This window comes from Protobothrops mucrosquamatus, unplaced genomic scaffold (genome assembly GCF_001527695.2).
Source record: "Protobothrops mucrosquamatus isolate PMUCROS unplaced genomic scaffold, P.Mucros_1.0 scaffold1019, whole genome shotgun sequence".
NCBI lineage: Eukaryota > Metazoa > Chordata > Lepidosauria > Squamata > Viperidae > Protobothrops > Protobothrops mucrosquamatus.
In genome coordinates, this window is record NW_015387255.1 from 1 (window position 1) to 27686 (window position 27686).

The 27686-nt window shown below is 41.7% G+C and overlaps 1 protein-coding gene across 1 annotated transcript; it reads left to right on the forward strand.

Moving 5' to 3' along the window:
* Positions 1 to 3: 3 nt before the first annotated feature.
* Positions 4 to 27677, forward strand: LOC107290979 (adenylate cyclase type 6-like; the record flags this gene model as incomplete). Its single annotated transcript, XM_029284848.1, has 16 exons — positions 4 to 68; positions 1383 to 1524; positions 1979 to 2107; positions 10904 to 10929; positions 11525 to 11672; positions 11776 to 11873; positions 13631 to 13718; positions 14438 to 14554; positions 16002 to 16163; positions 16885 to 17060; positions 19765 to 19791; positions 21272 to 21404; positions 24254 to 24517; positions 26398 to 26602; positions 26705 to 26829; positions 27440 to 27677. Coding segments are annotated over 16 exons (2031 nt in total), but the record flags the coding sequence as incomplete, so codon positions are not given.
* Between the last annotated feature and the right edge of the window lie 9 nt (positions 27678 to 27686).

Consider the following 27686-nt stretch of genomic DNA (forward strand, 5'->3'; position numbering starts at 1 on the left):
TGGCAGTTTGATGTCTGGTCTAATGATGTCACCTTGGCCAATCATATGGAAGCTGGTGGCAAAGCGGGGTGAGTCAGGTCCTTCAAAGTTTGAGTGAAACAACTGTGAATTGTAATAGAAAGTAGTTCCTTTGAGACGGGAGATGGAGAAACCTTTCCTCCTAATGGCCGATGTTCCTTTGAAGAAAATTGGTTTGGAATTGGGAAAGTCATGCTAGTATTGGGTGTGACCCCATTTTTTTCCCATTCTTCCCTTTTTGTCTTACCTCTGATCTTCTGTCTTTTACATACATAGCTTTGAAATTACTCTGCTCCATTCCTTTTCTATTAAATGTGGAGTTAACCTATCCGTTGGAGAAGAGTAGAAAAAAAAACAAACTTTAGAGCTTCACTGGGCTCCAGCCTTACACTATTCCAGGGGTAGGCAACCTTGGCTCTTTTATGACTCGTGGACTTCAACTCCCAGAATTCCTGAGCCAGCCATGCTGAGGGGAAAGGGAGAGTTTCCAAGCTGAGCCATGCTGGTTCAGGAATTCTGGGAGTTGAAGTCCACGAGTCATAAAGGAGCCAAGGTTGCCTACCCCTGCACTATCCCAAGGCTTCTGGGACAAGCCAGGTCTTCACAGCTTTTCAGAAAACCAGGGGGGTAGGGGCCTGTTGGATCTCAGGGGGAGGGTGCTTCCCTAGGCCAGGGACCACTACCAAGATGGTTTGCTGCTTCAGCCCCACAAGGTGGCAACGTTATAGGAAGGGACCTGGAGTGTGCCCACCCAGTCAGACCTTGTGGAATGAGCATATTGGAGATACATTCTTATCAGTGGAAAACTGGCCCAACACATTCTGATTGCAAAGAGATGGCACTTGGATATTTGGGACAGTCAAGCTTAATAACTGACTTGGCTGCTCAACAGGAATGCTAACATGGGAATATAAAAGCACAATGCCGTTATATGAATGGGATCAAAATTCTCATGTGGAAATGCCTTATATTTCTCCATGTGACTTACTGATCCAAATGAAGTAATGTATTATCTTCACTTATAGCTTCTTACAAGCATTATACCATATTTTCATATGGGTTCGTCAGGCTTTCCTGCAAAGCCATCTTCAGCAAGGCTTCTTTCCACCAGCTTTCCCACAGTATTTTATCTGCATTCCTGCAGCCAACTACCGCTAATGTTACTTAACCTTATTTTTATTGGTCACTCCTGCTCTTTTACTCAGAGCTGCTAAGCAAGGGCCATATTGCTTCCTTGTTGAGAGAGCAGCTTCTTCCATTCTTAAGCGATATTATACAAAGTTTAATGAGGGGGTATATCTCGGAGAGTGGGAGAACTGGGTTCCAACACTTGTCTTGGTTAAACGACAACATTTCTGTGATAGGCGGATCCACATTACCCAGGCTACTCTGCAGTACCTGAATGAGGACTATGAAGTAGAGCCGGGGCACGGGGGTGAGCGCAATGCTTACCTGAAGGAGCATAACATTGAAACCTTCTTCATTGTGGGCTGCAGCCAGAAACGGGTAAGTCCTGGGAGTCGGGGGGGGGACATGACTAAAATTTGCTTGGGGGCAGGAAGAGAGATCACCATTATCCAGGAGATGAATAGCAATAGCAAAAGCACTTAGACTTATATACCGCTTCACAGTGCTTTACAGCCCTCTCTAAGTGGTTTACAGAGTCAGCATTTTGCCCCCAATAATCTGGGTCCTCATTTTACCAACCTTGGAAGGATGGAAGGCTGAGTCAACCTTCAGCCAGTCAGAATCAAACTGCTGGCAGTCGGCAGAATTAGCCTGCAGTACTGCATTCTAACCACTGTGCCACCACGGCTCATGTTATGGTCCCTGGAGCTGAAATAATGGAGGCTCTAAAACGAGATATTCCTACTCTAGGGAGTAATGTCTTAAAACACCTGCTTCCATTTGTTGTTCTTTCTGTTTTGTACCTCCATATTCCCCCCCTTTCTGCCAATAGAAAGAAGAGAAAGCAATATTAGCCAAGCTGCAGCGAGCCCAGGCAAATTCCACAGAAGGGCTGGTGCCTCGCTGGGTCCCCGAGCGTTCATTTCCACGGAACAAGGACTCTAAGGCGTTACGACAGATGGTAAGTCTTGGGTTTGCTTGAGACTGTACCTGGGAAAGCAGGTAGGATGGCATAACATATTATTGGATTCTGCTTTGTTCTTTCATTCCTGTTAACAACACTGTAGACCAGGGGTCCCCAACCCCCAGTCCATGGACTGGTATCGGGCCGTAGCATGCCAGCAACCGGTCCTCACAAACAAGCAAAGCCCCATCCGTGAGATGCAGGCAGCACACAAAACCACGCACCCTCTGGTCCACGGAAAAACCTCTCTCCACAGAACTGGTCCTTGGCGCCCAAAAGGTTGGGGACCTCTGCTATAGAGCATACCTTTCTTGGCATTGAGCTGAAAGGAGGATAACCCTGAATGTGAGATAAGTTGACGGAATAGATTAAAAAAGGTAGCAAAAAAATCCTAGGCAGTGCCCTATGTCTGATTTGTCAACATTGAGTTGTCTACTCAAACTGAAAGCAGCTCTTGAAGATGTCTCCCCACAACTCCACATAAAAAAATAGGAAGTAAAATGAAGTATTCTTTCTTCACCTTGACACTTATTATGCAGCAAAGGAAAAAACTAGGGGAAAAGATACTGGTTCCAGAATCTATAGGCACAAAACCTAAAAGGAGTTTGCAGCCTAGGATGATGCTTAAAGTACATGAATGCTCTCATGGGTTCAAAAAATTAGCCTTGAATGCAGGGCTGAGGGAATGGGACGGGGGAAATTGCTTAAGGCCACAATAATAAAACTACAGTAGTATAATATAGTAGGATAACTGTCAATAAAACTATACATATAACAAGGTAGAGCTAGAGTTTATATTGTCTCTGTGAAAAATAGACTGCTGTTGACCTGAGCAGTAAAGAAAAAAAGTAACATCACCACCCTTGTAATTCTTATTTCCTTCATACTCAGCAGTAGAACCTTCTCTTCTGCGCCCACACCCATAACTTTCCAGTTGGAAGCTTTGGGGAAAACGTGTTTAAGTAACACTTCGCATAAATTGATGGCCTGAAAAGTAGACAATATGAAAGATACTCTTCTGTCCCGTTCTCCATGAAGCTACATGCATTTTTAGGGAGTTTCTGATCCACCTCTGTCTCTTAAAATATTGTGGAGTATTCCTTCACCCACTGTGTTTCACGAGAAGCTTTGTCTGTAGCTTTTTTTTCTTAACATTGTGCTGATTTTTTAAATTATTTATTTTAATTGTCAAGTGCTTGAATATATTTAAACTTCTTTAAGGTTGATTGAAACTTACTCACAAAGCTTATGATCAGATTTATGATCAGAACATTTATTATAAATATTCAAAGATTAGGTTTCTGCATTTCACTCAACATAATCTGGGTATTGTATTGTTTTAATGCGATGCTTGAATGTAACTGCTTTTGATATATGATCATTTGTGGCTTAGAGTAATAAAGGAACCTAGCCATTGCAGCTTATTTAACAAACATGGTTAAAATTGAGTCAAGAACTAATTAGTGTTTAGAATAGCATGACAATTTAAAGAAGTATCATGTTTTAATATTAGAGAATATAATTTCCATTTACTCACAAACCATACTTGTGGCTTAATGTATGATCTCAGTTAATATCTAAATCCATATGAATGTTTAAAGGAATTCTCTTTCTTAATATTGGAGAGGGCAGTCAGTTGAAATAAAATGCTGGTTTGCGCATTTGAACATCTTTTTAATAAACATTTTAGGGAAAGATGAGACCTGTATTTTTAATGTATAGTTAAATTATGGCATTTGCTACCATAAAGTACAGTGATAGACACTGAGTTAAATAGATTTAAAGGGGGTAAGATGAATTTATGAAGATAAGGCTATCAGTGGCTAGTACTTTGACTGTACTTTACTTCCAATATCAAGAAACAGTATTGCCCTGAAATACTGTATTGCTGGGGGAAGTGAATAGGAGGGTGCGTTTCTCACTTCTTTTGTTCTATATACGTATGTATTCGCTTCTAAGAGGCCATTGGACGGTTACTATAAGAGCAGAATATTTCAGCAGCAATGGTCTGCTCTGATTCATCTAGCCCAGGGGTCTTCAAACTTGGCCCTTTTATGACTTCTGGACTTCAACTCCCAGAATTCCTCAGCCAGGAACGCTGGCTGAGGAATTCTGGGAGTTGAAGTCCAGAAGGGCCAAGTTTGAAGACACCTGATCTAGCTCTTCTTCAGTTCTTAAATGAACATTCCATCTTTGTAAGGAATCATCCAATCAGAGCTTAGCCTTGCCATTTGGCATATACTGTTCCTGGTATGAGGAGCTCTTGAGATGTTTGGCAGCTGGGAGCGTTCCAAATCTGATTCCTCTCTGAATGAGTTAGCTTTGGCCACGGTGGGTAGCAGCCATTTAAAAGCACGGGATTCTTGGAGATGCAATTTCAAATGAAATTTTGGTTGTAAGTAGATGTCTCTCTAATAATGAGGCAAGCTTATTAGCAAGGGAAAATACTATGCGTTTCATGCTTGAATTATTTGGAGCAATTTCGCTTAGGTGAAGGAATGAGGATTGCTGGTTTTGCACACACACATACATCACACCCATACACACGTGAGTCTTCCTAGTGGTGTGGAGGAAAACTGATCCAGGTTTTTTTCCCTGGTTTGTTTCGCACTTTCCACTATACCCGCCACAATCCACTTGTAGGCCTTGAACAGTCCTTTCTGGGCTGTTTTCGTTCTCTGCTAGGAAATAACTTTTTTGCCCTCGGTGTGTGTGAAGTGTTTTTTTTTTTTTTTTACTGCCACAAGAGTTGTAATTCTCTTGTGGCCATGTTTTAACTACATAAGAATTAACATGCAGTGCACTGAACTTGTTATCAATGTACAAAATTATGCCAAGGAAATAAAATGGTCTGTTTCACTCCAAGCCAAGAATGAAAGCTCTCCAACCATACCGAAAGAAATAGATCTGAAAGAGCTCAGTTTTATTACCTGCAGTGCTGTACACCTCTTTTATTTGCAGGAAGTTTTCTAACATGGGGGAAAATTAAGCTCTCACTCTGCCCCCATCTATTTTACAGCTTTCCACTGCATATAGGAAGCAGAACTAAAGAGGAATTTGAAACAAGGAACCTTCCACATTCTGTTTCTATTGCCCATAACAACCCACTGCTTCACTTTCCCTTCCTTCACATCCCAGCTGCCCTTGGCCTTTCTTAGGTGGTGTAGGATCTAGTTCCCCTGAGCATTTCCTTCTTCCTTCCTGCCATCGCTTCCTTACACTCTCTGCTTTTCCCCGGTTTTTTTTGCTTCTTTTGCTGAAGAAAACTATGGATTACGGGAACATAACCACACACACAGTGTAAGAGGTAGCAGCATGTGAAAGTATGACACCATATGGGACTGAGGTGGCGGGAATATTTTGAAATGGTCAAGATTGTAACAATGCTTTGAAAAATAGAAATTCGCCATTCATGTTATTTACGTTGCCTTTTGCAAAATCTAGAGAATCCTAGTTTTATTTCATTATCTGAGATGAGGAGGAATTTGATAACAGAGATATGGAATCCATAAATTTAAGTATCAGTTTATATCTGGTTGGGGCCCACAACTGCATTTCAGCTACTGTAATTGCCAGGATCCTGCATTCAAAAATATAAAAAATATTAGTTCTTTTTAATGAATCACAATAGGTGCCGATTCTTTCTCAGGGCCTTATTCCTTTCCTTTGCATACCTTAGAACTGGAAAATCCTAAATGAGCAGATTTTCTGTTCTTCCCCTGCATTAGTTTCAGATTGTCAGGGATTTAAACAGATTGCCTGGCTTCAAACATTTTGCTCAGCCAGGATATGGTTGTTTAGTTTTGACTTAGTATATTGTATAAACTTAGCCATTATGATATATAAAATACGCTTTGGGTCTTACTGAAACCACCCAATTCTGCAGAGCAAACTGTATTTTAGCATGATAAGTGAATCCAGTCAATATCAGCTCTGTAAGGAATTTGGTTCGTTAAAATATTTATTCTTTTTTTTTTTTGATCATCTGTTTTACTTCTTCTATCTTGAATTTGTTCAAGCCTTTCATTTGGCAGGTTCTTCACTTCAGTGTCAGGATGCAAATTAAGTCTGCTATCCAAGCAAAATATAAGATAATCGCCCTCACCTACCACGTTTGGGGGTAATTTTCTGTTCATTAGTGGCACTCTTGATGGTTGCTAAGCAAGAATTCCTAGTCCCCTGTCATTCATTGTTCCAGGTTGCTTTTGATTTGTTGTAGGCAGTTTGTTGCTATGGCACAGATTGTTTATGAAATTTGGTAATCTAGCATCTGTTGCCATGATACTGCTTGCATCTGAGAGGGAGTTCCACTGATATCTTCTCAATAGCGGTGCTGCCAGTTGTTGATGGGCATCGTCTTGACAACTTTTTGTTGCCCCTGGTAGTAGTGGCTGTAGCACAGGGCATCTGTTGTGGCTTATTTAATCCATTGCAATGGAATAGTTTGTTAGTTGTTAAAATGAGGAAGGATCCTATCTGTTATGCGTTACTGTTTAATGAAATACTTTGAGGTAACCCTATGGCCCTCTACGTAGGAATCTGAGTTTGTTTAAAAAAATAGCTTTTTGTGTTAATGCCCTCATCCCAGTCAAATTGCTTTATATCTCTTTACGGTGCTGCCTTAAAGCACTAATTCTGCCCCACTGAATGGCAGGATCTGAAAGAGGGGTTCCAAGCCCATTCATTTAAACAGGGTCCAGATTTCTCAGACCCATTTCTACTGGCATTGTTGCTTAATCCTAGGAGGCTTGAGATGAAGATGATGTCCGCATACGCACTGATCGATTATGTGCCATGAAGTAATTTTTGATTCCTAACGAGCACATGGATTTTTTTCCCCCATGACAGTCTATCCCTAAGCTGTTCGTGAGTCATGTCCATCAGTCTCTGTAATCTCTCTTGTGCATTTGAGCAGAACCAGAGAAAACTGCAGGATTTTCCTGGAGCTGCAGGATGGTTTCCATTGATGAGAGTTCTAGATTTTTCTCCCCTTCTCCATCCTGTGGTCAAGGCACAGTGGCACCTTACAGTAATTTCTCAGCCTTCTTTGGTGGATTTGAGTGGCATTTATTTTTCTTTCCAACGCAATGGAACATTGGGACAAAATTATGTGAATAGATCGAGATCTTGTCTGTCTATCATCAGTGCAATAATTCTCTGAAAATGGAAAAGAATAGGAGCAAATTAGGGGAGAAACTAGTGAAAGTAAGATTGGGATTGAAAATGGGCAGAGGTTTGTTACATTATTCTAGTCACTGTCCAATGAAACTGATTTTTAGGGTTCCATTTCAGTGTGCTTTCTGGCCCACTTTTGGCACAAAGAATATGTTGTTTTAGATTGGGAGAAGGAAGAATGCTGATTCTCCTGGATCTTTCAGTCAAAATATCCTGTTGGAGCAGCTAACTGGCGGGAAGAATGGGGAAGGGCTTCTCTCCAATGGTTTCAGCTTTACCACAACAGCTATTTTCAGAAGGTGATTCTGAAATTCTGTTGCTAGCAGTTAGGCTGTCCCTTTCCTGGTCCTCCCTGCGCGCCTGAAATGCCTGAGGTCATATGGGGCTTTGGAATAAAATGTTGTCAGTGCACAGAGACCATCCAAGTCTACGACCATATTCATTTTCATCTAATTCAGGAGACATAATTAAAATGCTGAACTTGCATTTAAGATAAATCAGGGAGTAAATAAAGCCTAAAGAATTGAAGTTCAGTCTAAGCAAAATGGAAAGATTCTATGACCAGAGAAGGACAGGTGTGTTTTAGTCTGCCTTGGAACAATTTGTATCCTTCATAAGGAATGCATTTGCCATTCTGGGATGGTATTACCACAGAGTTGACTTTGCCTTAGAAGTTCAAAGCAGATCCCGTGGTATACATTTTCCTTTCCCCATCTTCAGTGGTATGCTAAATATGTCTGTTCTTCACAAAGGTAGCCTGGCTGCAATATTGTATGCTAAGATAACATCCCATTTAAATTACCCTAATGATGGATCATAGGTAGTACTGCCTTTGAAGACAGGTTGGAAGTTTTAGCTGCTACAAAATACACAGATTGTTGATCAGGACTGGATGGTTTGATCATAGCTCACTAATTTTAAAACTAAGGCAGTGGCTTCCCAATCATTTTTAAGTATGACTATGTTCTGACGTTTTTAGTTTCTTGAATGGTTTGGACCCCGTCCACACCTGGTGCCAACTTTGATTTTCTTATCTGGCAGTTAAAGAATATTTTTAATTAGCCCAGGTTTTCTAGCCGTTATTACTTTCACCTTACTGATCAGATGTGGTTATAACATCTATCTCTGTTACATTCTTCAGCTAAAAATAATTAGTTAATGATGAATTCCAGTTATAAAATAATTGTAATTGATGATTACTCTAGAAGGCTTTTGGGCTCAAGCAACAGACTATATACTTATATAGTACAGGTAGTCCTCTACTGACAGTTCATTTAGGGACCATTCAAAGTTACAGTCACACAGAAAAAAGTGACTTATGACCCTTTTTCACACATACGACTGTTGAAGCGTCCCCTGGCCATGTGATCAAAATTCAGACGTTTGGCAACTGACTCATATTTATGACGGTGGCAGCGACCCAGTGTCGCGTGATCACCTTTTGCAACCTTCCGACAAGCAAAATCAACGGGGAAGCCACGTAACTGAACTTAACAACTGCAGTGATTCACTTAACAACTGTGGCAAGAAAGGTCACAATATGGGGCAAAACTCACTTAACAAATGTCTCACTTGCTTGAAGTCAAGAGACAGAACGCGAAAAAGGAGCCTTTTTTTAAAGGTAGTAGAGATTGGCCATGATTGTTCTGTGAAAACTCACTCTCGCCTCCCAAAGTCTCTGTGAACCTCTTTCCCACACCTATTAAGTTGAGCATTAACCAGCCAGCAGGCCGCCCTGCTGCTTAGCTGTAAATCTCAACTATTCTCTGACAAGCTGTAAGGTGATGTTGTTTTGTTGGCCAAAGGCCAGCCCAAGCCAGTCAAATTTATTGCACCTACCTTTTGTGTGTTTGAAATGGGAGAGTCCAGGGAAGGGCTCTGCTTCTGTTCCCTGTGCAGGTATAATGAAGTGCACAGCCAACAAGCTTATTATGTTTCTTTTCTCAGCATTACAGAGGTTTGGAGCTGAGAGAAAAAGGGCGGCCTTAGAAGGTGCTGTCTTTGAATGTTCTTTTAAAAAAAAACAGGCTTGCAAATATCACTATCATCATCACCCTTCCTTATCCATTTTGAGTGAATATTGCCAGGAATATCTGATCTGGTACAGACCAGGGGTAGGCAACCTTGGCTCTTTTATGACTCGTGGACTTCAACGCCCAGAATTCCTGAGCCAGCATGGCTCAGCTTGAAAACCTCTCTTTCCCCTCAGCATGGCTGGCGCAGGAATTCTGGGAGTTGAAGTCCACGAGTCATAAAAGAGCCAAGGTTGCCTACCCCTAGTACAGACAGTCCTCAACCACAATTGAGCCCAAAATTTCTGTTGCTAAACGAGGTAGTTGTTAAGCGAGTTTTGCCCCATTTTATATTATTTTTTGCCACGGTTATTAAGTGAATCATTGTGGTTGTTAAGTTAGCAACGTGGTTACTTAACGTGAATCTGGCTTCCCCCCATTGACTTTGCACGTCAGAAGGTCACTAAAGATGAACACGTGACCCTGGGACACTGCCCACCGTCATAAATACATGCCAGTTGCCAGGCATCTGAATTTTGATTATGGAGATGCTGCAATGGTCGTAAGTGTGAAAAACAGTCATAAGTCACTTTTTTTTCAGTGATGTTGTAACTTCAAACAGTCCCTAAGCAAATGGTTGTAAGTCAAGGACTACCTGTATACGTGTATGGAAACTTAAAATCCCAAGTATGTCCAGGGAATGTCTGCCCAAAAAAAAATGAGAAATTTTTTAATTGAAAACTATGTTGCTGGCAACATTTAATAGGACCGCTCTTCCCAAAATTGCTGCTTTCCAAAGATACCAGAATTACAATTTCTGGGTTTCCTGGTATCATAGCCACTAGCACACTGAGAGTTGTAGTCTCAGTTTGAGGAATACTGTAACCACATTATTACAAATTTTCACCACATATAAAATTATACAGGTACTCCTTGCTTACTGACCACTAAGGTGCCACGGTGCTGAATGAGTACCACTTATGAATGGTCCTTGAAGTTCTGGCCGTTGTACCACACCCACAGTCATCGGGGTGCTTGGTAACTGACTCGTGCTTACGACAGTTGCAGCACCACAGTTACATGATCACCATTTGCGACCTTCCCTGCTGGCTTTCAGTTGGGAAAACCATCAGGGAAGGTTGTAAGTCATTCGGGTAAGTCTGCCCCACCTGGCAACAGCCATCCCTGGGCCTGAAAACTCTTGCGCATGCTGCAGTATCCACCCAGATACCCTTCCCCACCTGGCTTGCGAGCTGCCTGGGACTTGCAACTTCTTGCCGCCTTTCCCACTGCCACCGTTTGTGGGAAGCCGGTAGGAAATTGTGAGGAGGTCCATGCTTATTGACCAACGATCCTTGCTTAACAGCAACAGGAACTACCAGGATTGCCATTGCTAAGCGATGCGGTCATGTAACATCACATTTTATGACCACATCGCTTAGCAGGGGAAATTCTGGTCCAAATTACCATCGTTAAATGAGGACTGCCTGTATTCATTGTAATTATCACATTTTTCTGCATTTTTTGAAATTTAGTATCAAAATTAATGTATACTGTGTGCTCTTGAACATGATACCCTATCTCTCTCTGTCTCTTTTTTTTTTAGGGTATTGATGATTCCAGCAAAGACAAGTAAGTGCCTTCATTTTATAACCTCCTTGAGATTTTGACAGTAGGGATGGAGAAAATTATTCAAGCCAGAGTCCCTAAACCAGGGGTAGGCAACCTTGGCTCTTTTATGACTCGTGGACTTCAACTCCCAGAATTCCTGAGCCAGCCATGCTGAGGGGAAAGGGAGAGGTTCCCAAGCTGAGCCATGCTGGCTCAGGAATTCTGGGAGGTGAAGTCCACGAGTCACAAAAGAGCCAAGGTTGCCTACCCCTGCCCTAAACTATCTTGTGACAATATATGAAAGATGGCATCAATTGCAGAGAGGGCACATTATTTGGTCTACTGGTTAAGCCAGCAGGCTAGAAACCAGGAAAGTGTGAGTTTTAGTTCTCAGCTTAGGCATGAAAGTCAGCTGGTGACTTTGGATCAGTCATTCTCTCTCAGTTCAACTCACCTCACAGGATTGTTGTTATGGGGAAAATAGGAGGAGAGAGGAGTATTACGTATGTTTGCTGCCTTGAGTTATTTATAAGAATAATAAGAGGAATACAAATGAATTAAATAAATTGTCTCGTGTCTCTCTTTACTCTCCAACCTGAACTTTGCTTTCCCGTAGCCGAAGTACACAGGAAGCCTTAAATCCTGAAGACGAGGTGGATGAGTTCTTGGGCAGGGCCATCGATGCTCGAAGCATTGACCAGCTGCGTAAGGATCATGTCAAACGCTTTCTGCTCACTTTCCAGAAACCTGAGTTGGAGAGAAAGGTATTTCCCTTCTCTGTCTAGAATTGAGATTTCAAATTGGGCACAAAGGCATCTGTTCCTCAATTCCTTGGTAATTTTTTTTTCTTCTCTTTTAATCCTATAGTATTCCAAAAAGGTGGATACCCGCTTTGGTAGTTATGTGGCTTGCACCATGCTAGTCTTCTGCTTCATTTGTTGTATCCAGATAGTCATCTTCCCACAGTGAGTGACACATGTACAAGAGTACGTTCTCATGTACTCTTTCTGCAAACATATTATATACATAAGCATGTGTACGTCCGCGATGAAAAGATACCTCCATGAAAAGATCTTAAATGTACCCAGTATGGGTAGTCCTTCTTATAACCGTTTGTGTAGGGACCATTCAAAATTATCACGGTACAGGTAGTCCTCAACTTATGACCACAATTGAGCCCAGGTTGCTAAGAGACAATTGTAAGTGAATTTTGTCTCATTGTACGACCTCTCTTGCCACAGTTGTTAAGTGAATCACTGCAGTTGTTACGTTAGTAACACGGTTGTTAAGCACATCTGGCTTCCCCATTGACTTTGCTTGTCAGAAGTCAGTGACCTTAGGACATTGCAGCCGTCGTAAAGATGAGCCAGTTGCTAAGCATCTTAATTTTGATCACATGACCATGGGGATGCTGCAACAGTCATAAATGTGAAAAACAGTCATAAGTCACCTTTTTGAATGCTATTGTAATTTTGAACGGTCACTATATGAACTGTTGTAAATCAAGGATTACCTGTACTGAAAAAAGTGACTTACAACCAGCACCACATATATGACCACTGGAGCATCTCCATAGCCATTTGATCAACTTTCGAGGGAGGCTTGGCACCCAGCATGAATTTATGAGAGGTGCAGCATCCCGGGATCACATGATCGCTGTTTGGTACATTCCCAACAGCTTCCAACAAGCAAAGTCAATATGGGGAAGCTGGATTTGCTTACAGATGATGTGACTCATTTAACAACTCCAGCGATTGCTTCACTGTGGCAAAAAAAACCTTGAAAAATTAGGCACGACTTCCTTAACGACTGCCTTGCATAATAACATAAATTCTAGTCCCAATTGTGGTTGTAAGTTGAGGAGTGCCTGTATTTGGGACATATATAGCCAAAGTAGCCATGTGCTTTAATACAAACAGATGCAGAAACCCGAATTCCACATCGCATATACTAGGGGTAGGCAACCTTAGCTCTTTTATGACTCGTGGACTTCAACTCCCAGAATTCCTGAATTGAAGTCCACGAGTCATAAAAGAGCCAAGGTTGCCTACCCCTGGCATATACCATACTCTGCTACAAACAAATATGCTGTTCCTGGAAGCAATATTAAGTAACTTCTAATGCTCCAGGGAAGCAGAAAGTTCAAAATAAGTTTGGAGACTGCTTCAACCAAACAACTACAAAATCATCCAAATAAAAATTGCAAGTTGTATATATACACACACACCATGCATGCGCACACACCAAACTACATGGATTTCCAGCTTTGCCTTAATATTATTAGCGTATGAAGGGATCGTCTACTAGAAAGATTAATTTAGAAATAGCACCACGGGAAGGAGAGTGGTGCATTCCCTTGGAACTGTTTTGAAGCTAATGTTTGAGCAAATCAAAGTGAAAGTCGTTCTGAAGCAACGGAGTCCCAGATGCTTTGTGACATAGCTGCAAAACATACTTCAGTGCTGTAGCATCATAGTGCAAGATTGGGGCAATGTACTTTAATAATATTATGTAAACCCTCCTAATCTGATGTTTCCAAATATGTTGGGTTATGACCACCCAGCCAACATTGGATGTGTGGGGATAGTGGAAATAGTCTTCCATCATACCTAAAGGGCTCAAGTTGGGGAAAGTCAGGCCTGTACACTAGCAAGTACTGAAAAGCTTAATTTAATGACAGCGTCCGGATTTCTCAGACTAACTGCGTTCCTTATTTCCACAGTTCCTCTCTGATGCTTGGTGCCTACATCAGTATCTTCATCATCCTGGCCTCCATTCTTTTTGTGTGTGCCATTTATTCCTGCCTTGGTGTAAGTTACACTTTCCCAAATCCCACAAATGGGCAAATCTTGATTCGTTCTGACTTTGTTTCCACCAGCTGTGGACTCCGCTTGGGCACATCTCCTTATCAAGAGTAGAGAGATGTGTATAATTTTCCAGGTGGAACATTCTTCCCCAGCTGGTGGGTACCTTTAAGGTGCGTTTGGGATTACACTGCATAGAATTTCTAGCCAGCCACAACACGCTTGAAAAACACCTGCTTCTGGAAAGCCATTTCAGAACCTATGGAGTTTTATTACGGTGTTTTCACTTTTGCACTGGCTCCTGCCAAGTTGCAGATGGAGGAGAGTACTAATTGGTGTTGGACCAGTAAACAAGCAAGATTTGGAGTTTCTTCTTTTTTGCCAGATTGGGGAAATAGAAAAACGAAAGTTGCCTTATATCAGACCAGATTATTCATCCATCTCCAATATTGTTTCCAGTATTATTATCCAGTGTTATTGGAAAATAATATTGTCTACAGTATCATTATTATATTATTATTGCCTGCTGAGCACAATTCAACTTCTTAGTGGACAGCCTGAATCCCCACTGTAGAATCTTCTAGATTAAAGGCTGCTATAAGCTTGATTCCTGGTATCTGGCTCTGGTGTCCTCAGGCTAAGGGGGATAGTTGGAACTAGTTGGAAGTGATGAATGGTAATACCAGCACCTCTTTACTCATTCAACCTTTTCCAATCCCTTGTAGCCCTTTCCTGCCGCTCTGCAGCGTGCTTCTCGCAAGATCATCCAATCCCGAATCAACAGCACCATTACTGGCGTTGTCTCCATCCTGCTTGTCTTCATCTCTGCTTTTGTCAACATGGTATGAGAAGCAGGGAGGGGAAAAGAGGCTGGAGGGGGGCTGAGGGGCAAAGGTCTTCAATGCACAAGATTGTTCAGGTGGTAGTCAGTAAATTGTGCAACAAAGATTGCTATAGGCCAGGGGTAGGCAACCTTGGCTCTTTTATGACTCGTGGACTTCAACTCCCAGAATTCCTGAGCCAGCCATGCTGAGGGGAAAGGGAGAGGTTTCCAAGCTGAGCCATGCTGGCTCAGGAATTCTGGGAGTTGAAGTCCACGAGTCATAAAAGAGCCAAGGTTGCCTACCCCTGTTCTAGGCAGAGATGACCAATGATAGAGTCTGAATACAGGTAGTCCTCGACTTACGACCACAATGGAGCCCAAAATTTCTGTTGTTAAGTGAGACAATTGTTAAGTGAGTTTGGCCCACTTTACAACCTTTCTTGCCACACTTAAGTGAATCACTACAGCTGATAAGTTAGTAATCCGGTTGTTAAGTGAATCTGGTTTCCCTATTGGCTTTGCAGAAGGTCACAAAAGGTGATCACATGATCTTGGGAAACAGCGATGGTCATAAATATGAGTCAGTTGCCAAGCATGTGAATTTTGATCGTGTGATTATGGGGCTGCTGCAAAGGTCGTAACTGTGAAAAACGATCATAAGTCACTTTTTTCAGTGCCCTTGTAACTTTGAATGGTCACTAAATGAACTGCTGTAAGTCGAGGATTACGTGTATTACAGCAAGTTATAGGATATATTTACCAGATGCTATAGTTTACAAGTGAACTACAGAGACCTGCCAAGTTATAAACCATGCTTTACAAACCACAATTAGCTGATCTTGTATATCACCTCAAATAAACTATACTAGGACTTAGCACTGTTAGGACTTAGCATATTCCACTCTGTTAGGTTTTGAACAGAGGGAATGTGGAAGTTTTATTTTTCTTCCTCTGCTACTGTTTTCTGATCAAAGAACTATTGCATTGAAGATTTCTAAAATTATGCAAAATGTTGTTTGGGCAAGAAAAAAAAACCAGGAACCCATGTGCATTAATATTCCCCTAAATTGGTATCATCCCCACATGTTGGAATTACAACCATCAAAATTCCCAAATGGCAAGGGAAAGCTGAGGAAAGGCCTCTGGATGCTGTGAGCAGCATTTTGACTTTCAATTCCCTATGAAATCTCAGGAACTTTTTATTACCTGTCTGTATCCCTGGAGCCTCAGGGATTTGTCATGGACTCAGTCACACTAGGGATCAGGGGCAGTGGTGGGATTCAGATAGGTGAACAACCGGTTCTCTGTGTGGATGCCGCTTCTGGAAGTCCATTCTGGGCCTGGGCAACAAAAAATTAGCTGCCGGTTCTGCCGAACTGGTGCGAACTGGCTGAATCCCACCACTGATCAGGGGGTTCTAGAACCATTGAGCAGCAATTCCTTAGCTGAATTAACCTATCCTTTAGTTTGCTTGCAGTCGGGTCCGGCTCCAAGACTGTGTGGTTAGATTCTTCAACGTTACTCCAGCTACAGTAGATCCCTGTTATCTCCATGCTTTCAATTATACCTTGGCATCAGACACTCCACCCTGCCAAGGAAAGGATGACTTGCCCTGCAGTTTCCCTGAGGTATGTGCATCAGATAAGGCTTTTGGTGTGGAAAATGGGGTTTGGGTAGGGCAGGGGTAGGCAACCTTGGCTCTTTTATGGCTCGTGGACTTCAACTCCCAGAATTCCTGAGCCAGCCATGCTGAGGGGAAAGGGAGAGGTTTCCAAGCTGAGCCATGCTGGCTCAAGAATTCTGGGAGTTGAAGTCCACAAGTCATAAAAGAGCCAAGGTTGCCTACCCCTGGGGTAGAGCATGAGGATGGATGTCAAGCTTTGTGCGCAGGGGACATGAAGCATTTCTTTCTGAAGGGTTGTCTCCTTCTTCCTCCTTCACTTCATTTTGCCCTCCCAGAAGTACCTGGATAGGTGGACTGGCCTCTCTTGGCCATGGAGGTTGCTTGAGTTTGGAATGGGGAAATGTGTTGGTGGAAGCAGGAGGAGAGCAAGAGGTAAGAAGCCTGCTGGATGAGAGAACTGAACTGTTGCTAAACAGTAAAAGCCTATATCCATCATTTGGCTGACTATGCTGGAATCAGAGAGCCAGTTCCCCCCCAGCAACATGATGCTTATAGCCTTCTGCCTCTGATACTGAAGGAGGAGACTTGTAACATCCATTGTGATTAGCTGTTAGGGGAGAAAACAGAGTTTGCAACGCTTTGAGGGTGTAATGGTGAACTTCTGGGAACACATCTGGATTTGTAAGGGGGAGTCCTTACAAATCTCTATCCTTTCTTTCTTTTAGTACTTCACTTACTCGGTGTTGCTGAGTCTGCTGGCCTCTTCCGTCTTCCTGCACATCAGTAGCCTTAGGAAGCTGGCACTGCTGGTGGTGATGGAGGTGGTATACTTGGTACTGGCTGAGGGCCCTCAGGGCGTGCTGTTTGACAACTATGACTTGCTGGTGGCTACTAATGCTCTGTAAGAATCTCTCTCTCCAGGGGTGGGAAGAATCTCAAGTCTTTTGGGGTGGGTGAGGTGGTTCCCTAATTCTTCTATAGAGATAGTCCTTGAGTTGTGACAGAAATTGGGATTGGAATTTCTGTTGCTAAGTAATACAGTCGTAAAGGACAATGTCATGTGCTCACATCACTTAACAACGGCAATCCCTGCATTCCCTATTGCCGTCATGAAGTGAAGATTACGGGTCATCAAGCAAGCACCACCTTGCACCTTTCTGCCAGCTTCCACAGCCAAAGCAAAACCCAAGTGATTTGCAAGCAGGCTAGTAGGCAGATAAATGGCTGCTGGGTGAGAGAAGGTGTCAAGAGTAGTGGGCGATGTACAGTGTAAATATGGTGCAACCAGAGGTGGCTGTTCCTGGAGGCATGAGGCAGGGTGCGAGCACAGTGGGGCTTGGATGCTTGCTGCTGGGTGGGGGAAAGTGCACAATTGGCCAGGGAGATGCATTGTGAACACAGAGAAGCTGAGGAGGGTGCACAGGTGAGAGAGACTTACGTGAGGAACCTGTGACCTTCCTTGCCAGCTTCCCCGTTGACTTTGCTTGTGGGAAACCAGCAGGGAAGGTTGCAAAATGCAATCAAGTGATTGCAGGATGATACAACTTGTCGTGTGAGCTACTTGCCAAAGATCATGATCACATGACTGCAGGGGTTCTGGAATGGCCAGAACTTTGAGAACCGGTCATAACCATCACTCATTCAATGCCGTTGTACTTTTGAATGGTCACTGAATAAGTGGTTGTTAACCAAGGACCATTTGTTCCATCATCAGATTTGACATCTCTGTGCTACCTTGAATCTAGCATTGGAAACTATTACAAAAGTGTTAGTACTAGTGGTAATGATAATATAGCACCATCTTTTTACAGTATTTTCTCAGATGCAGGGAAATGATCTCATTGCCACTAGTTTTAACACCCAGAGCTTCTATGGGAGGACAATAATGTAATTATGCCCCCAAAAGGTATGAGATTTTTGGCTTCTTGAACTAACTACCTATCTACCAGCATTAAGCTTATCTAAGGCTTAATGTACAACCTTTTATTTAGTTCGTTTCTTGCCCTCCCTCCCAAAATTGGCAGGACACTACACCAGTATCCATCACTTTCTGCTGATATGTGGAAATGCAGATTTTTGTAGATGCAGAATAGTTCTAGCTAGGAGATAGCCAAAAAGGGAGGAGGGATGTGAGTCTTGACCATGTATGGTCCACCCTTGTTTATCAATAGCACCAGCAAAGAAAAACCCCTGTGGAATAGAAAGCGGTCAGCTTTGAAAAGAGGGGCAAAATAAAAAGGTACCACATACAGGCTCTGTTTGTACAGCACACTTCAGTCCAGTGATGTAGTGATAGCCCCTTACCAGTAGATCTGGCAACACATCAAACTGGGTGAAAAACCATCCATGAGCTGCTACCTACTTCCTCCCGTAAGTGCCTGATGTTCTTTAAGAAGAGCGTTGTATTGGCAGTGAATAGCACTTCAACCAACCAGTAGTAGGCGGCTTGTGGGTGGAGCAATCCATCAGTCATTCGGGAGTTCTGTCTTCTTCAGGTGTTCCTTACCTGCCTTTTTTTCTTAGAAGATTGATTCACCTTTCTAGCCCCCCCCCCCCCCACTTTCCCTGGATTATGGTGTTTACACAACATGTTACTCTGTCTTTGGCCCAGTTAGCATGTTGAGCAAACCCAGCCAGATTTTCTGAAAATCCTAGACCCCAGGGACAAAGAGAGAGAATAGCATCCTGAAAGACAGCCTCTGGGTAGTTGAAGGCCCAAAAGGCACATTTGTATAAACTTTCTCCAGTGTATTACAGAAATGCTGCTCCACATATGAGTGCTTATTCCTTTGGACTGAACACACACACACACACACACAGTGAGGGATTTACCCTTCCTGCCCACATGCATATCCTTGACTTTTTTTTGTGCACTGGAAGGAGGAGAAGAAAACGGGGGGAAAAAAATACAAATCTCTTTTCTCCTTAAGTTAGGGTTTTATCTGGATAGGAGAATACAACTTTGGTTTTTACAGCGGTAGATGGCACCTGCTGACCTCCAAAAATTTTTATGATTTTTATTTAATTATTTAAATTAAATCGGTGGAATCTTTTGAAATATTTATATAACCTCACACATAAAGCGAAAGCATTCAATAGATGAGGTTGTGAAGGGAGGGAAAACTAACATGGCAAATCTGTGAAATGCTTCTGGCTGCCCAAGAGAAAGAACGGTGGGATTGTGGAAGATTATAAAGTGTGAAGAAGAGAAGCCGGGTTGGAATTAGAATATTGGCATTCAGAAGTTAATCTCGTTCTTCTGAGCCTTGTTCTCGGTGAACCTTCAAAATCATGTAGTTATCTGAAAGTATTTATTAAACTAGGGGTCTCCAAACTTGGCAACTTTAAAACTTATGGACTTCAACTTCCAAGTATGGCTGGCAGGGGGAATTCTGGGAATTGAGGTCCACAAGTCTTAAAGTTGCCAAGTTTGGAGATCCTTGTATTAAAATCAATGCTGGCTGTGGAATTCTGGGAGTTGAAGTCCACATGCCTTAAAATTGTCAAGGTTGAGAAACACTGTATTAAATGAAGGAAAAGAGACTTCAGACTTCAATAAGGACTATTTCTAAAAATGCCTTTTTTTTTCCTCCTCTCCAAAACAGGCCAGCCTTCAATGAGACTCAGCCCTGGTGAGTAGGAATTGGGTGTGGATTAAATGAGGGGAAGGAGGATTGATGGCAGGGAGACAGAGTTACATAGAGAAGTTTCATAAGCTAGTGAAAGTATCACCAAAATTTGGCAAAACGTGTTTGAAAGGTAATGCTCTTAGGACAAAAAAAAGCATTAGTCCCCTGAGTGTGGAACTGAAAAGAAAACTAGAGACATTTTGTCTGTTCCCCTTGTTTTTGCTCATCCTAATTTTGGGTTTCCATGAATCTTGTGTGTTCTACAACAACAATACAAAACTGATATTATTTAAGGAGCAGAAGGACAAGATAAGTACATATCCAGAGGATCTTGCAATCTAAATTTAGAATGAATGGAGTGCCCAGAGGGACTTAATATAACAGAAGAGAGAAAAGCAAATTGTATCAAGGGACCACAGTAAACAACTGCAGTTGTGCACTAACTTTGGAATTATTTTAAGTGAGGAATGACAATTAAAGGTTTAGAAAATAAATGATGATGATGATGATGATGATGATGATGATGATGATGATGATGATGATGATGATGATGATAATTTAGTTGACGCTTATCCTACCTTTCTGCTCTGGTGAACTCTCAAACATGGCTGTCTAAAAAGATACAAAAAGTTGAGAATAATAATATTACTTTTTTTGGTAATAAAAGCCTGGAAAAAATATTTCTTTAAGTCTGTGAAAGATGGGGACCCAACACAGGTCCCAAGAGAGCACCCAAGGGAGCCATGCAGGAGAAAGGCCTGTCCGTTTTATAGAAAGATAAGCTTCTGACAAGTAGATGTCTTCAAGATGGCCACTCCTGCTGACTAAATAACTACACAGATTGGCTTTAGGAGAAGCATTCCCTTAGACCAGGGGTCGTCAACCTTGGCAACTTTAAGACTTGTGGACTTCAACTCCCAGGAAAGCTGGTTGAGGAATTCTGGGAGTTGAAGTCCACAAGTCTTAAAATTGCCAAGTTTGAGCACCCCTGCTTTAGACAGCTGGGCTGTAAGCCATTTAGGGCTTTAAAGGTTGATCTTAAATGAGCAACTGAAAACCAGTGGAGGTCTTTCAAGATTCACATTACTGTATGTTTATTTTTATTCTTCCAAGGCACCTCCTGCCTTTGTGCATATGGCTGCTTTCCCCATCCTAGATTTGTTTGGACTGAAACCTCCTAGATTTGTTTGGACTAAAACTTGGTCTGGTTGGGGATTCTGTATCTTCCAGTTCCTAACCAGTCTGGACTACATCAGGTTGGGATAGAATAGAATAGAGTATCTTTACTGTCACTGTGTCCCACAACAAACAATATAGCATCTAAGGCCAGCTGGCAACAGCATAATTAGGGATGCTCATTGAGTTAAAGAGGCAAAGATCATGGGGTAAAGCTCTGAGATGTTAGGCTCATGAGAAGTGAAAAGTTAGTACTTTGTGCTCTTTCTTTACTCTCTTTTTTTCTGCCTCCCCCAATTTATTTTAGTAGTTTTTCAGAGAAAAAAGTGCCTCTGCAGTACATGACACCTGTTATCCTGTTACTTTTTGCTTTGGCCCTCTATCTTCATGCCCAGCAAGTCGAATCAACAGCACGCCTTGATTTTCTCTGGAAGCAACAGGTACTGGAGACAAAATAGAGATTCTGAAAATAAGTTGCAAGAGAGAGTTTGTAGTATTGGTGAATACCCAGAGTTGTGATTGGCTCTTATCTTTTGTCCAGCTCTTTAACAGTCCTTCTTCTCTTTGTCAGGGTCTGGACTGGAAAGAGCCTTAGAGTTTTTATCAGCAGTAGGCAGGGAGAAAGTTAGCTGCCAGCCCATCTTCTCAGATCCTATTGCCTATATTTGCCATACAAGCTCTTAATGATATAGTTGTACAACAGGAATCCCCAACCCCCAAGCTGTGGCCTGGTACTAGGCTGCAGTCCGTTGGGAACTGGGTTGTGCAAGTGGCGGACAAGCGGATGAGCACACAAAACTCTATTTGTGCAAGTGAGGGACACGTGTGCTTGTGTGCTCTGCTCCATTTGTGCAAGTGGTGGGTGCCCTTACGTGGAACCATCCCCTCTTCCCACCCCATCGCCATGACTGCCTCTGCCCCCACCGGTCCGCAGAGCTGGAAAGGTTGGGGACCACTGTTGTATAACATCCAACCCTGTAGAAACCAGCTGAGATATAAGGTCTCTGGAGAATTCTAGTTTGGTCTTAAACATTTGACTGAAGCATGGTGAGACAGAAACTTTAAATCCTCAAGTATTACCCCGTTGTGAAATATATTCCTTTCTTATTATATAAGTAAAATAAGATATGTTGATTTTGGTTGATATATACTTAATGGAAGGCTTAAAATATATAGCAAATGCAGTTAAAAATTTTCAATAGTCTACCATTCAAGACTCCTGGCAAAAAAAATAATAATCTTGTTGACCTATGGATACGGAGATAACTTCTTCAGATCATACTACAGATAGTTTTTGATATACAACCATTCCTTTAGCGACCTTTAAAAGGTTCAACAGCACTGAAAAAATGACTTACAACTGGTCCTCATACTTAATGCCCATCACAGGAGCCACACAATCATGTGATCCAAATTCCGGTGCTTGGCAACTGGCATGTATTTATCACAGTTGCAGCATCCCAGCAACCTTGCCAGCTACAGTAGTGGCCAAAATTGTGGAAATCTTTTGGGAAAAGTGTATTTTTGAGGTTTGATGGCTAATAACACCACTTTTGGGGGGAGTAGTACCATAAAATTATATATCAATGGAAAGATAATTTAATCAGGAATGTAATGCAACAAAGTTTGTTCAATTATCTGTACTGTAATCTGTACTGTATTCTATGAAAAGTTATAGCCAAATAACCAGAAAAAGGAAGCACAACTTGCTTAGGTTGATATCAGGTAGCTTTCCTTCATCTGATTGTAGCCAATGAGCATGAGTGTTTAGAGAGCCAATCAGGTATCATCTTGTTTTGGCAATGAGCCAATCAGATCACAGTAGGATTCAGTTACTGATGTCATATATTGAAGCTGAGAGGAGGACATTTGTCAGTGTGTTATGTGATCACTATCAAGTTGGTTGGGTTTTTTTTCCTTTCATTTAGTGAGCTTGTAAAACGTAATAAAATTAAAGTAACGGTGCAAAGAGTTGACTGGTTGCCCAGAAAGCGATGTAAAATAGTATTATTAAGTGAACAAGGCTACAGTTATAAAGAAATTAGAAGAAAAATTGGTGGAAACTTAACCAAAGTTTTCTACTGTATACTTTTCCCAAAAGGTTTCCACAATTTTGGCCACTACTGTACCTTCCAACAAACAAAGTCAATGGGAAAAGTCAAATTCAGTTAACAACCGCATGATTCCCTTAACTTCAGCAATTTGCTTAACAACTGTAACAAAATAGGTTGTAAAAGTCGGCACAACTCACTTATCAACCGCCTTGTTTCACAATGGAAATTCTGATCAAAATTAAGTCGAAGACTATCTATATGAGTGAAAGAAAGCTGTCCTAAAATTTTTGTCAATTTTTTTAAGATTCCAAGAGTGCACCAAATATAGAATAATATGTATACAGAATACAGAATAATATATCCCCATATTAATTTCTAAATCACTAGTGAATCAAAAGATCATGACCATCTATTAAAAATTGAATGGATATTCCAGAACAAGATGAATATGTGAAATACTGTATTACAATTCTCATTATTCTCAAGTAATATGGACAATAACTATGGTATGTGATGTGACAGTGACTGTCAGATTGGGGAAAACCAATTTATCTTATTAACTTAAATTGTTTCCGAGGAAACAGATGCAATGCAGATACATATGTAAACCACCTAAACATACAGAATTTTTATATGCTACAGAATTCAACTTTTTCTTGAGTTAACTTTTGAGGCTTCTGTAAAATGGGACTGCACCTCCTATTAATCTTTTTTTTATTATTAAAAGTTTTATAAAGATTACAATATTTCCCCCCCTCCCACCCCCAACCCCCCCTTTATCCCTCATAGACATATTTTTCGGTAATATTTTAGTCTTATTACTATTCACCTTAAAACCAGAAACTTTCCCATATTGTGCAATAATTTCTACCAAGTCAGTTACCGAATCTGTTGGCTGGGTTAATGTCAACACCAAGTCATCAGTCATCAATCTTGAATGTATTGAACATGAATAAATTACAAAGCTTGTATAACTCAGGATAGACAGAGTATATACAGTATCTTTAAAAAATGAATACTAAAATTAAATGAAGCAAGCTATCCTTCTGTGCAGAAATCCAGTTTAGCCTATCCAGCCACCCATTTTATTTCTGCAAAAGGATAGTTTTCAATTTGTGACTGCAAGAATCAAGGACTTTTCTTGATCCATTGTAAGTCACCCCGAGAGATCTCTTCGTAAGTTAAGATTTCCTTCTGTTTAACTCCTGCATAAGTGATGACCTGATTTCTCCCAGGCTACAGGTGAAAAGGAAGAGATGGAAGAGCTGCAGGCCTATAATCGTCGGTTGTTACACAACATCTTGCCCAAAGATGTGGCAGCTCACTTTCTGGCTCGGGAACGCCTCAATGATGAGCTGTACCACCAATCGTGTGAGTGTGTGGCTGTCATGTTTGCCTCAATCAGCAATTTCTCTGAGTTCTACGTGGAACTGGAAGCCAACAATGAGGGTGTTGAATGCCTTCGGTTGCTCAACGAGATCATTGCTGACTTTGATGAGGTGAGTATGCATTTTTTTAGAAGATTGGAAAATGGAAGGCACTAGAACTCAGTGGGGTAAAAAGTCTTGAGTTTTTCAGGAAGTGGCATGACATGGCCCTCCAGGTGTTGCTGGACTACAATTCCCATTAGCTCTAAGCAGTATGGCAATGGGCGAAGAAAGAATTACAGAATTACAGTCCAACAACAGCTGGAGAGCCCAGTGCCTACCCTACCTTAGATAGCATTGAAGGGAAAATAGAAAGATCATGTTATAATATGGTATGGGTCATTTCCCTCTATAATACTATCTGCTCTTTACAGCAGCAGAAACCTGTTAGGTGAAAGCTGGCGAATCCAACAGTGACTGGCTTCACACATCACATTAAGCCCAGATGTTTTGGTTTGGGTATTGTGTGGACTCAGATGTTGTGGTTTGTCAAGCATGGTTTATGGATTTAGCCAATTGGACTGAACCATGGCGAAACAAACTGTGACTTAGCAGAATCTACAAATCTTGCAATTATATTCCTTAGTACACTTTTTCTTCATTCACTTTTAACTACAGAAGGAATCTAAGTTGCTTGAAGTGGTCTGGTAGACAACCCTCAGGGGCCACTACATGTTGGAAAAGATGTAAATCTAGTTGGTCCAATGAACAGCCTTCAGTTGTCAGGTGAATTTAGACAATTGTGATTGATAGAAAAACATTAGTTAAGGGCACAGAATCTAGCTGTCTGAATACGGATATGAATCTTCAAAGTTCCAAATAGAGAAAAAATATGATGCTTTTCTCCCTGAAAATTGTAAAGGATCAAGAAGATTAGTTTCTAAGAAAGAGTTATCTCTAAAGCCTTGCTTGCTTGAATGTGCTCTCCATTGTCACAGATTGTATTAAAAGGGACAACAATTCATCTTGGTGAATGTTAGTTTGTGTTTCTCTCTGCAATGGTCATAAGTGTGAGGATCAGTCATAAGTCACTTTTTTAACTGCCATCATACTTTTTGAACGGACACTAAACAAATAGTCATAAGTCAAGGCCCACCTGTGCTCCTTGCTGACCTCTGGATTTTTGCAACCCAGGTAGCTCCATCAGCATTCTCAGCCTGACTATTCAATGGCTGTACTAGCCCTTTTTCAACCTTCAGTTGTTCTAGGCCAGGGGTAGTCAACCTTGGCTCTTTTATGACTCGTGGACTTCAACTCCCAGAATTCCTGAGCCAGCTATGCTGCCTTAGGAATTCTGGGAGTTGAAGTCCACAAGTCATAAAAGAGCCAAGATTGCCTACCCCTGTTCTAGGCTATTGTGACACCAATAGCAATAGCACTTAGACTCATATACTGGTCCAGAGTGCTTCACAGCCCTCTCTAAGTGGTTTGCAGAGTCAGCCATGTTGCCCCCAACAATCTGGGTCCTCATTTTACCAACTTCAGAAGGATATCAACCCTGAGCCGGTGAGGATCGAACTCCTGGCAGTGAACAGTGAGTTAGTCCGAAATACTGCATTCTAATCACCGCACCACCATGACTCCTGACAGGATCAGTCAGGTCTTGTTTTTAGCCCTGAGCAACTTGGGATCAGATTATTGGCAGATAACCTTCAGCATTATACACTGCTGGTAGCCCAGGTGATGGGTAGGAGGTCTAACCATCCAGGAGTTTCAAAAGGGAAGGCTGCTGGCAGGCACTAGCCATAGATTGTAGCAGTGCCTCCCCACAGCATCACAACAAAGGCGTCCAAGGCTAAGAAGGAAGCACGTTTGTAGCACATTTATGAAGTTTGCCCTGTCTTGTTGACCCTGTATCAAAAGCATAAGAAGTAATTTTAGGAGCAGGGCCACATTTCTGCCTATCTGGGAATATTTTAAATGGTGATATAAAACCTTCCTCCTGTCCGTAGATCATCAGTGACGAACCGTTCAGGCAGCTGGAGAAGATCAAGACAATTGGAAGTACTTACATGGCAGCATCGGGGCTAAATGATAGCACCTATGACCGAGAGGGGCGCTCGCACATCACTGCGCTGGCCGACTATGCCATGAGGCTCATGGAGCAGATGAAATATATCAATGAACACTCTTTCAATAATTTTCAAATGAAAATTGGTCAGTAAAGTCTTGGAAGTAGCAAGGGGGAAAAGAGAGGTTTCAAAGTATTTTAAGTTGATATTTAATCATGACTTTTTGAGATTCTTTCCTCCCTTCTAGGACTAAACATTGGTCCAGTAGTGGCTGGTGTGATTGGAGCCCGAAAGCCACAGTATGACATCTGGGGCAACACTGTAAATGTTTCTAGCCGTATGGACAGCACTGGCGTCCCTGACCGCATTCAGGTGAGACCAGTTACAGTGTGACCATTTCCCATCATGAATAAAATGACCACCACTTAACCTTAAAATACACGTTTGCGCTAAATTGAACATCACATTATTCAAACTCACACTAATTACAACCTACTTTTAATTTAAAAAAAAATCGGATGGGATTTTGCAAAGAGTGAAGCATCGCATTGATTTTGTATTTTAGAGAACGGTATATCTTTTACCCGGACCAGAAATTTCTTCGAAGATAAAAATAAATGTGCTCTATTTGGATTTGACTTGGAGGCCGTTATTATATGAATCAACAACTGTTTCTCCTAGGCTCACAGGATAGCTGTGTGGTCCCAGGAAAATACTCATTTGAATTTAGAAAGGCAGTGACAGGATGCAGTTATCTATACAGTTTTAGACTGGATTAAGATGAAAGTTCTTTGAGTTTTGCGCCTTTGGCTATATCTTATGATAATGGATTTGTAAGTTCATGGCTATGTGAGCTTAGCCATGTGTTCTAAGAACACCAGCCACATGGTGAAGAGGTACCAAGTAGAAATGTTGATACCCTAAGAGTGCACATTTCTTTGGCTGATTAATCGATATTTTTGTCTCTGCTTTTTTTTCCTAGGTGACAACTGACCTCTATCAGGTATTAGCTGCCAAAGGTTATCAGCTGGAGTGCCGTGGAGTCATCAAAGTGAAGGGCAAAGGCGAGATGACCACCTATTTTTTGAATGGAGGCCCTACCAGTTAGCAAGAACCTTTGAAACCAAGGAAACTTTTAAGCTGGGCTTAAACAGCATGGGGTTGATTGGTTCTCTCTGTTTGATCTGAATTTTAGAACCAAACTTCTAGAAAGGAGAATACTTATCTAT